Here is an 11,994-nt window from a genome sequence, read left to right as displayed (position 1 = left end):
ATGAAGGGGGATGAAGGGGGATGTTATTGTTGTTGTTGTTGTTGTTGTTGTTGTTGTTGTTGTTACTGTCATTGTTTGTTTGTTTGTTTGCTTGTTTGTTTGTTTTCTAATATTAATAGGAAGTAGTAGTTGTAGTAGTAGTAGTAGTAGTAGTAGTAGTAGTAGTTTTTATTGTTGTTGTTGCTGTTGTTGTTGTTATTTTGTTAATTTTATTATTATTATCATTATTATTATTATTATTATTATTATGATTATTATTATTATTATTATTATTATTATTATTATTATTATTATTATTGCAGTTGTTGTTGTTGTTGTTGTTATTAAGTATTACCATCGTTATCTCCGTTAAGAGAGAGAGAGAGAGAGAGAGAGAGAGAGAGAGAGAGAGAGAGAGAGAGAGAGAGAGAGAGAGAGGACAATGAACGTAGCATCAACAACCACTCCTACTACTACTACTACTACTACTACCACAACTACATTACCACCACCACCACCACCACCACCACCATAACAGAATGTGGCGGCGTGTCGGGTTGGTGGAGTCAGGCAGGAGGGGAGCAAGTCTTGAGGGAGCGCAACAGTACACCTAAAACAAACACCCCTACTGCTCCCCAGGTCATATTCTGAAAGACTCCCCTCGCCACGCCTGTTCCTCAAGATCGTCTCCCCTGTTCATAATGTAGAAATCTTGTTAATCTGTCAATAGAACTGTAAAAACACCCTTAATAACCCGAGTCTTTTGTAAGTATGTAGAGGTGTTTCAGAATAATGGTCCACGGTCTCTTATGCTCCCCGTGGCGGCCTCTCCCCTCCCTCTCTCCTTCCCCTTCCTCGCCCCTGTATTCCCAGATTTTCCCTTGTCAGTATTCTCTCTATTTCTTATCATTGCCAACCTCTTCTTTTCTTTTTCGTCCGTTTTTCTCCTGTTTCTCACGTCTCTTTCTCTTTATTTTTATCCTTTTCCTCGCATTTCATCTCCTCCTCTCCTTTCCTTCCCTCCTTTTCCTCTCATTTTTTTCTTTTCTTTTCTCTTTTTCTTCTCGTTTCGCTTTCCTTTCCTCCTTTTCCTCTCATTTTCCCTTGTCTTCCTTACTCCTTTCTTCCTCCATTAATTTCATATTCCTACGTTCTCTCCTTTCCTTACCATTTCCCGTTTTTTCACCTCTCCCACTTGTTTTTCCTTTCCTCTTCATCTTCCCTTTTTTTCTTTTCTTTCATGTTTTCTTGCATTCTCTTCCTTCTTTTCCTTCCTTCCTTCCTTCCTTCCTTCTCCCTTCCTTCACTTCACTCTCTCCATATCCTTTTCAATCTCATTTTCCTCTTTTCCTTCTCTTTTTTTTCCCCTCCCTCCCTCCCTCCTTCTCTACATTCTTCCAATATCCCTCCATCTCTCCACCTCTTCACTATGATGCAATCTCGTCTACCCCTTTTCTCTCTCTCTCTCTCTCTCTCTCTCTCTCTCTCTCTCTCTGTTCTCCTTTACCCTCAGTTTTTTTTTATTCTCATTCTGCTTTTCTCTCTCATTTATTTACTTTTTTTCAGTGTTTCCTTTCCATCTTGTCCTTCTTTTTTCATTATTCTTGTTCCCCTTCCTTTTTCCCTCTCTTCCTTTCTTTCCTCTTGTGTTGTTTTACTTTCCCTTTTCTTCTCTGAGTTTCTGTTTCCATTCTTTATATTTCAACTTCCTTCTTGTTTCATTAACCTTTTTATTCTTTCTCTTTTATTCTTTTCCCTCGTTTTTTTTTCTTTCTTTCATCCTTCCCTCCTTAACTTGTTCTTCATTACTTTTGTAGCCTGGAAAAGACAAGATTAGCTTCCTATTCTGTATTTTTGTCCTTGTGACCAATTTAAACCATGCAAACCAATCGTACACTCCTCTGAATAAGTTAAAAGTGTTTCAGAATATTTATACTGATGGCGACCCTGTATCGGGGACCAGCCTCTATCTGCTCCCTTCTCGCAGCCTCAATTCCCTCCCCAACCCTCCCCCGCCTCTCACTGGACGCTAACATGCTGCCCACCTAATGTTGTGTCTGCTGCAGACCGCGCTCCGTCCCTCCCTGCCTGAGTTCACATGAGAATTGCGGCGAGGGCAAAGATCCAAGCGAGATTAACGTAGTTTGAGCAAATAATTCCCCGTTTTCTGCTTTTCGTTTTCTTTTCGTTTTCTCTTAGCTGGATACTTGAGTTCATTTTCGTCATCCTTTGTAAGTGAAAAGTATATTTAAAGAATGCAGTGTTAGTGAAGATGCAAAAAAAGATTAGCTTATTAAATTTTCATCCAAATAATCTCTTTCATCTCGTGTCTTTTTTTTTTTTTTCTTGTGGTTTAATATACTTCTTCATGCTTGGTAAGGAAAATATGAAAGAAAAAGGAACGTTTGCAGAAAGAGAAAATCCCTTCACTTGAATTCACCCTCTGCCTCCCTGCCACTCCCTCCTTGCTTGCCTCCCTGCTTCTGTCTCCCTACCACTTCTTCCCTGCCTCCCTTTCATTCCACTCCCTCCCTGTCACCCCCACTTCTTCCATCCTTACTTCCCTATCTCCCTACCTCCTGCCTGCCTCCTTCCATTCCTCTCCCTCCCAGTCTCCCCCCCTACCTCCCTGTCACTCCCTCCCTCCCTCCCAAGCGTGTTTTTCATTCACAGGAAGAGATAAGGAGGCAGCTGACATTTTGAAAGGGCCACGGTAGGTAGGATGGTACGTGTTTGTTGTCAATAATCTCCCTCTGTGATGCCTTTGATGTTTAGTGAAGGTTCTCAGTATTTTTTTTTTCTTTTTTTATTCTTTTATACTCGTTGCACGTTTTCTATAACCTTCCTGCTTTGGTTGCGTGGGGTGGAGGGGGCACTGTTTTTCTTGTTTTTTGTTGTTTTGTTGTTGTTGTTGTTATTTTATGCTGTTCATGGTGAGGTGCTAGGCTGCTGATACGTAGCTCTTTACTACTACTACTACAAAAACTACAACTATTATTATTACTCATTACAACTACTACTACTACCACCACCACCACCACTCTGTCCCTGCAGGAGGAGATACAGAAGCTGGCGGCGCAGATGGAGTTCATGAAGATCGTGCACATGGAGATGAACAACCGCCACCTCAAGCCGAAGCCCAGTGGGTACTTCAGCGACAAGAACCCCGCGATGGCCGGCCCGACGTCTCCGTCTGGGCCACGCACCACCGACGCGGGCCAGGAGAACGCCCCTGCCAAGCTGTCCTCCCCTGCAACTGAGGTGGCCGACGATAGGGTATGACTAGTGGCCAACAGTGAAGAGGTGTGGCTGTAGACTGCGGCGGGGCGTAGAGTCTGCCAAGGAAGCGCAGTTCTGTTTGTATGTTAAGTGTGGTTGGTGGCTTTCCTGGCCCGTATTCTGGGTATTTTCGTCACTTCGGCGTCTATATCGACTATTTTCAGGCTCTAACAGGTTATTTAAGTTTCCTCAGGGTGTTTTTGGTCATGTTTCTAGTGATAGTTTAACAAGGGGTGCGCATCGTCAGTAAAAACACACCCGTGAGGATTTAAGTAACCATCTGTCTGAGGATAGTTTTAATGGGACTGTTTATAATATGGGTCCTGTGGTGGTGAAGGTGAGGGTTTGTATAGTGACGGCAAGGAGTCCCGTCACTGCAGTCTTACGGTGTTGTGAGTGAAGCGATGGGCGTGTTTGTTCTGAGCCCCGTGAACCCGTGAGTGAAGCAGTGAAGTGGGATGTGGTGCTTCACGCGTTCAGGATTCAGCGGCACGTCCAGAATTGGTGCCGCGTCTGTCTGTCTGTTTGTGCATGTGTTGCCTCGATGCCTCCGCCAGCTGTCAGTCCTTCGTCAGGCCAGCCAGTCAAGTGTGGTGTGGGTTCCTATTCTAAAACTCTTCCCTCCGCACCTCCATTGTTTTCAAAAGGCCTCAGTTGAAGTTGCATGGGTTTTAAGGATGTTTTTTACTGTTCTAGTGACAGTAATAAGATTTTTACATTATTAACAGGAGAAACACTCTCGAGAACCCGGCTAATCATCTCTGTGGCCTTTGAAAATAGTCGTGGTGAGAGAGCAAAGAGTTTCTGAATGCGGGTCGTGATGTGTGTGTGTGTGTGTGTGTGTGTGTGTGTGTGTGTGTGTGTTTGCGCGCTTCAAATATTTTTTTCTTATTTCAGGAATATATGTGAAAAAAAAACATTGCTTTGATCTAACCAGCACCTAAGTGAATGACCGGATTGGCACTGGCTGGCTGGCTGGCTGGGAGAGGTAGAGCCAACAGAGGCACCCCAGACGGCACTGACAGACTAACGTACCACCTGCTTTTGGTTCTAGCAAGGGGGGGCGTTGACAACAAGTGAGGGCAGAGGTACAGGAAGGAGGTGTGGATGTAATTTAGTTAAGCAGGAAGCAACGGTGTATATTTCGTCTTAGTTAATCTTAGTTGAGGTTCGTGCACGCAGAGGGAGGCGCTGACGAAGGCAGTGACGAAGACGAGGACTTTCCCGTGTGCGTGTGGAAGCCTGGGAACCACATTCTAAAACACTTCCTCTCCACACCTCCACTACATTCAAAAGGCTCTAGTTGAAGCTACACGGGTTTTTAAAGGTGTTTTTATGGTTCTAGTGACAGATTGACAAGATTTCTATGGTATTAATAGAAGAAACAGTGTTGAGAACCCGGCTAAGCGTTTCTGTGGCCTTTGGAAATAGTTGGTTGAGAGAGTAGTGTTTCTGAATGCGGGTCGTGATGTGTTTGTGCACGTGTTGTCTCGATGCCTCCGCCAGCTGTCAGTCCTTCGTCAGGCCAGCCAGTCAAGTGTGGTGTGGGTTCCTATTCTAAAACACTTCCCTCCGCACCTCCATTGTTTTCAAAAGGCTCCAGTTGAAGTTGAATGAGTTCTAAGGGTGTTTTTACTGTTGTTAATTGTTGGCGTGGTGCTTCAGACCATGCGATACACTTCATGGTGACGAACACAGAACCATTGCGTGCACGGACTTCTGATTCTTCCCCTTAGGTTCTTGTCCTGCAGTGTAAGGGAAGCACTTGGTTGCACTTAGATCACGTCACATCACGTCACTGCTCGACCCCTTCCCGTCACTGTATCGCGTCACGGCTTTAGTTAGGAGGTCACAGGTGGAGTTACAGCGTAGCAGGTCACATGAACGTCAGCCACTTCTGTTATGGTCTGATTGGATGATGTTAGGTTGGGTTAACTTACATTTGATAACCCAATTCAACCTAACGTAACCTAATCTAACCTCACCTGACTTGATCTAACCTCATTTGACCTTATTTGACCTAACCTAACCTCACCTAACCCCACCTGAGCTAACCCAACTTTACCTAACTTAACCTAACCTAACCTAACCTAACCTAACCTAACCTAACCCAACTTTACCTAAACCAACCTAACCTAACCTAATCTCAATACACCTAACAAAAAAAATAAATAAATAAATAATAAATGATAATAAATGCTGTGATGGCTGATATTCATGCGACCAAACTTTTACAACGCACGAGAACTAACAAGAATACTGATAACAATATTTTCATACACCCAAACTCCATTCCCAGTCTCCACGTCACTCCGAGGGAACAATGGAGCAAAACATGAACACTAGACACCTGACATTCCTTACCTGGGCGTCGGTGGAGCAGAGATGTTCGGGAGTGGAGCTAAGACCAAAAAAATAACAATAGAAATAAGTTCTCGTGGTGTTAGTGAAAGGAAAGACGCTGAAAAGGGGTGTAGGAAAGCGCAAGAGAGAGAGAGAGAGAGAGAGAGAGAGAATCATTCCAAAACATCTCGGTGTCTCATCCGGGCTGCTTTCATTGGCTGTAGTGGATGTTAATTGGACTTTTCAAGGGTGTTTTCAAGACTAGCAATAACTTAACGAGAACTTTACACCACTAATGAGAAGAAGGTTACCCGTGAGACCCCGACTAATTTTCTGAGTGGCTCTTGAAAACAGTCCTGATGGGAAAAGCTACCAGGTAAAGCAAGCCACGACACATTTTCATCAGCCGCGCCCTTCCTACGCCACTGACTCCACCGCCTCTCTAGACCGTATTTTGAAACTCCTCTGCGCCGCACCTTCGACTTTCAAAAGGCTGTAGATGAAGTGACGCGGGTTCTTAAGCGTGATTTTACGGTTCTAGTGACAGATTTATGAAATTTCTTTGTTATTTAATGGAGAAACTTTTGAGAGCCTGTTTAAACACCTGTGTGGCCTTTGAAAAGAGTCGTGTGTGGTGTGAGAGAGAGCGAGAGTGCACAGTGTTTCTGAATACGGGCCAAGGTATCTCGCCCTCGTATTTTGTATATAGTTTGGTGACGACCCGAGCCACGCATTCCATTATAAGTTAGCTTTAGTTTAAATTACTCGTGTTGTTTATAAGGAGAGCACTTTATCAAGCATACTCCACCGCCTTCCTCCAGCTTGGCAGTGAGGAAGGTGACACACACACGTACACACATATACACACACACACACACACACACACCATTGCAGTATTGTTAGCGTCATGCACTTCACTCTTCACTCTGTTCCATGTTCGTGTTTATTTCAAAGGCTCTCGCGTTACTTGTTCTTCACTGCGCAGACTCGATTCATCTTTTCGTCTCGTTATGGACACAAATTTATGCTTCAGTCGCTTTACATAGAGAAGGATTCCATTGACGAGGTGACATACTGTAACAAAGGGAAGGGAAGGTGTTGAGGGACATATAATGCTAAAAACTGAGAAGTAAGGAGGTGAATTTACCCAAAAGAGGGGAAATTATGAGGTAAGTTTCCCGTAAAAAGGGGAAATGAGGTGAATTTATCCTAAAGAGGAGAAATATTGAGATAATTTTCCTGCAGAGAGGGGAAGGAACTGAACTGAACAAAGAGAGGAAATGTTCAATTAAATTCACCGGAAAGACGGAAAGTAAGGCGCTACTTCAGCCGCAAAATAAAAGGAAGTGAACTTACCAAAAGAGAAGAAACGTTAAGGTAGATTCACCGCCAAGAGGGGACACCAACAGAGGGCACCACCACCACACGGATAGCACACCACGCCGCGCCGCCTGTAGTGCACGTGTTCTGGTGGCGAGCACGTGGCTACAGCATTTGCGTGAGCTTACAACCTGCCTCTTCACACCTCCGCCGAGCGAGGGACGCCACTGGACAGGCCGCTACCAGCTCGGAGAATCCCACACTGACTGCTTAGGGAAATACCACCGCCACCACTCCTACTACTACTACTACTACTACTACTACTACTGATCACAAACATCAGTCACCCTAGGTATTTTTTTTTATGTAAGTTAGGATGTGTTACGGCTAACCTAACCTAACCTAACTGAATCTCACTTGAACATAACTCAGAAGAGGCTGGGATGACTGTGATTACTACTACTACTACTACTACTACTACTACTACTAACGCTGCTCCGTATCGTATTGTGACGTTCAACACAAACATGACTCGAGCTTAATGAACTGTGAGATTGACAAGAGCGAATCCAATGACGTGAAGCTTCGTGTGACGGCAAATTGAGAAAAGAGAAGCACAAGGAACGATTTTTTTTTTTTTTTTACACCGATGAAGCCAAAAAGGATGAGAGGTTGGTGGGCAGGATGTTTAAACTTCCTCGCACAAAACATCATAGTGAACGTAAGCTTAGACTTAGATCGTATCGCAAGGAACCTTTTTTTTTTTTATTATTTAATGTGCTTGTGTGTCTCGCGTGATGACGAACCGAGGTGAAAACTTTACATGGAGAATTGATGAAGGGACCAAGTTACAAGGAGTCTGGATGTGCATTGTATGTCATGGTGATTCTACGTGAAGTTCGTATTCTTAAACAGTTCGATGTCTCACCTTCACTAATTTGGACAGGCTGTACTAAATGTTACTGGGGTTTTCAAAGGTGTGTTCGTGATGACAGGGACATTTTAGGGAAAGAGGAGGAGGAGGAGGAGGAAAGGGGAAGGAAGATAAGAGGTCAAGAAAGAGGAAGAAGAGAAAGGAGGTGAAGGATGATGTGAGTAGGGAGATAAAGGAGAGAGAGTGAAGTCGGGTGGGGGGTTCCGCGCATTCAGTGATAGAAGCATTCGAGAGAACCTGATTAATCGTTTCTGTAGCCTTTGAAAAGATAGTTCAGGTGGAAACTCGATGTGTTTAAGAATACGAATGTGGATCTTAGTGTGTGTCTGATGAGGTGAAGCATGAGGTGACTTGTTCGGCTCCTCATGCGAGTTTTTAGAAAAGGAATACAGTGTGTGCTGGTACAGAATCACGCTCCTTCCACTCCGGCGGACGAAACTTTTCTGATTTATTTTTTTCTCCTTGTTTTAGATGTTGAGGAGGCTGATATAACAAAACAACGGCAAAAGAAATACACTTTGTCACTTTCTTTCTCATCTCCACACACACCAAAAAATAAATAAATAAATAAATAAATAAATAAATAAGTAAATGAAATAAAACTGATGCTGACTCAGTTCCGGAAATCTGCTCTTTAGTTACGAACATTTTCTTTCCCACTTGAGAGAAAATGAAAGAAATGTTTGGTCCACTGCAGTGACAGGGACGGCCGTGATTCTGCACACTCACACTAGGAACTGCCGCTCCTTTTCCTTTTGTCGTCGTCTTTTCGAGGCGAGCGGCCCAGACGGAGAGCAGGGACCATGTTCTGAAACGTTTCTGCGCCGCACCTCTACTAATTTGAAAGACTCCAGTATAGGTGAGGTGAAACTGGTTTTTAAGGGTGTTTTTATGGTTCTAGTAACAGATTAACAATATTTCTACGCTATTAACCGGAGAATCACTCTTGAGAACCCGGCCAATCATCCCTGTGGCCTTGGAAAATAGTCGTGGCGAGAGAGCAAAGCGTTTCAGAGTATGTGCCCAGCAAGACCCCCACGGCTGCCCTTGGCTTGGCCCGGTGCACTCAGCAGCACCACGTACATACATTCCATGGTGTCTTTGTACTCACTGGTTCTTGTCTGTTTTATAATCTATTTTTTACATGGAGCATTTTTGTGATCTGGTCATTGGTGGGTAAAAAAAAAAAAAAAAAAAAACGAGAGTACTATTTTATCTTTTTATACGCTAAGACGAAGAGGCGTGGTGAACTAAGCTTGTGAGTGATGGATGGTGTCGTTGGATTCATTGATTTGTCTGTTTTATATATATATATATATATATATATATATATATATATATATATATATATATATATATATATATATATATATATATATATATATATATATATATACTTGTTATTTTGAGTGGATAATTTTGTGAATATGTTCTTGGAAGAAAACAGGTAAGAGCACTGTTTCATAGCTTATATATATATATATATATATATATATATATATATATATATATATATATATATATATATATATATATATATATATATATATATATATACAGTAGGAAAAAAGCCATTTTAATTGTTCTATTTACACTTCTCACATAAATAATCTACAAGTAAAAACAAAATGATGAAAACAACAACGCCAATTTTTTTCTCTTTTTTGTTCAATTATTTATGAAAGAGATACAAATAAAAGAGGCGTGGCTTGGTAGGCATATGAGCGAGGGATGAAAATTTAAGTGGCTAAACTGGGGACATTCTAATCGCAGCCACTGTACAGCCACACTGGAAACTGTTCACGTGTTCCGAAACATTTCCACGCCTCCTTTCGGCTCCTTTCATCACGCTCAGTGGAAGTTACCAGGACTTTCAAGGGTGTTTTCATGCTTTTAGTCATATTTAAACTAGTATTTTTCATCATAAATAAGATAAACACTCAAAAAAAGCCCATATTCATCTTCAAACCAGTATTTTTCATCATAAATAAGAAAAACACTGAAAAAAAACACCCATGACAACCTGACTTATCTCTGAGGCCTTTGAAAACAGTCCTGATAAGTGAACAGTATTTCAAAATGTGGGCTTAGGGGGAGTGTTGCTTATTTTTTTCATTATTAATCTATTCACTTATTTCCGAGGTGCTTAAATTATCTGTCTGACTGAGGAGAGGAGCAGTCGATTACACGCTGCCTGAGCCCCACAATTCTTCAATGTCTGCAGCCTGTCGTAGTTGAGTGTGCCTTTCTTCGGTCAAAGGGGATCCGTTTTCTCTTGATTGGTTTTGACAAGAAAGAAATTCAACAAAAACGTGATCATTTTTAGCGATGACTCAAGTAAAAGTTCATCAGCATCGCCTAGCCATTGATGTTGTCCCGTGGCTCACACCTTAATGGACCGTATTCTCAAACGTTTCGGTGTCTCGTCTCGACTACTTTGTCAGGCGCCAGCGGACGTTCTTAGGGTTTTCGAAGGTGTTTATATGATTGCAGTGATAGACTGACAGGATGTATTGAAAGTTCCAGATTTTCAGGTGTTTTCATGATTGCAGTGACCGTTTGACAGAATGTACTGAATGCTGCAAATTTCCAAGGGTGTTTTCATGGGTGCAGTGACAGATTGACAGGCTGTTTTGAATGTTGCAGGGATTTTCAAGGGTGTTTTCATGATTATTATGATAGTTTAATAGGCTGTGTTGAAAGTTATAATGATTTTTCAAGGGAGTTGTCATGATTCCAGGGAGTTTGACAGCCAGCCTCTAGTGGACAAGATTGATGTTTTTTCAGGGATGTTTTCATAATTCCAGTAGGAGTTAAGCAAGGACACTGTTTTATCAATGTGGAAAAATAAAAAAGCACCAATGAAAACTCGACAAATGATATCTGTGGCCTGTGAAAATAGTCGTGCAGAGAACACACAGCGTTTCAAAATACGGGCCCTTCTCTATACCATCAGTGTTCAGTGTTCAAATACTACATTACTGCATATATGTTACTTCCTCTAAACTAAAACCAATGGAGCCTACTTATCTAAACAAATAAAAAAAATTGATAGTCATAAATATATTGTATTGTTATCGGAGCATGGATACTATATCATTATTATACAGACTTATATATATAATATCTTGTAGGTTTCATGTACAATATTCATGTGTTGTATCGGTTACCCCCGTAGAGTTAAGTGAATTATTAATGGTTAAGAAAGTGGATTTATTATATTAAGATTAACACCATGACGAATGAAGACAGCAGTGGGATGGTGTGTGTTTGTCTATCCTTGCAGAGAGAGAGAGAGAGAGAGAGAGAGAGAGAGAGAGAGCATTAGGCTTTAGTTATGAGCATTTTTCTTATTCTTTTCAACTCGATGCGTGATTGACAACAGTTCAATACTTTCCTTGTTTGGTACGATGTCAACAAAAGCTATACTCATTTAATACATTTAATAAGATTCAATCAATCCGGCATTAATTACATATTTTTCTATATTAATTAAACCATTATTCATATCGCCAGCATCATTTTTGAAATAGTAATGGAGTTAATCAGAGGTTTTACGTAGCCTCCTTGGAACACAATAATAGTATTGGAACCGCGGCAGTGGTGGTGGGTGGCGGGAGTGAGATTACGTGTTTGTGTGTTTTTATTTCGTGTTATCTGCGACATCCTGCACTTTTGTGTTATTTCCAGGGCACTACGGATCACCTCTGACGACTGCCCGGGACGCTGGAGGTAAAGTGAGATTATAATGTTGTGTGGGATGAAGTAATCTTGTTTTTTTCATAGTTTAGCATGGACAATATTCTGAAACACTTTTGCTCGCATCTCCATTACACTCATAACGCTCAAATTGAAGATGTACTGGTTTTAGGGATGTTTTTATGGCTCTGGTGACATATTAACAAGCTTTATACACTATTAACAGGAGAAACACTTGAGAACCAGGCTAATTTTCTCTGTGGTCTTTGAAAATAGTCGGGAGGAGAAAGAGCAGAGCGTTTCATGATAGTCATTGTTTATCTTCACCTCCTTGACTAACTGACCTATAGGAGTTAATGTGGAGGTTAAATGGGCGTTGTGTGTATAGGAATGGTAACTTGTATGGGTTAAAAGTTGCATGTGTATTTCCTAACCATACA

At 41.7% G+C, this 11,994-nt stretch overlaps 2 protein-coding genes across 3 annotated transcripts in view; both read left to right on the top strand.

The window, feature by feature from the left end:
• Nucleotides 1–11,115, top strand: part of LOC135111615 (probable G-protein coupled receptor CG31760) — a 109,531-nt gene extending 98,416 nt beyond the window's left edge. The window contains 1 exon segment of the mRNA XM_064025116.1: nt 3,034–11,115. Within this exon segment, the coding sequence (XP_063881186.1) occupies nt 3,034–3,261 (228 nt within the window). The 3' untranslated portion in view covers nt 3,262–11,115.
• A 97-nt stretch (nt 11,116–11,212) lies between these two features.
• The window catches only part of LOC135111614 (pancreatic triacylglycerol lipase-like), a 56,080-nt gene continuing 55,298 nt past the window's right edge, over nt 11,213–11,994 (top strand). For both annotated transcript variants that reach the window (XM_064025114.1, XM_064025115.1), the window contains exon 1: nt 11,213–11,587. The gene's annotated coding sequence lies outside the window, so the exon portion shown is untranslated. The remainder of the gene's footprint in view (nt 11,588–11,994) is intronic.

This window comes from Scylla paramamosain, chromosome 22, assembly GCF_035594125.1.
Source record: "Scylla paramamosain isolate STU-SP2022 chromosome 22, ASM3559412v1, whole genome shotgun sequence".
NCBI lineage: Eukaryota > Metazoa > Arthropoda > Malacostraca > Decapoda > Portunidae > Scylla > Scylla paramamosain.
The sequence above is the reverse complement of the archived record's forward strand: the minus strand, read 5'-3'. Positions and strand labels throughout refer to the sequence as shown.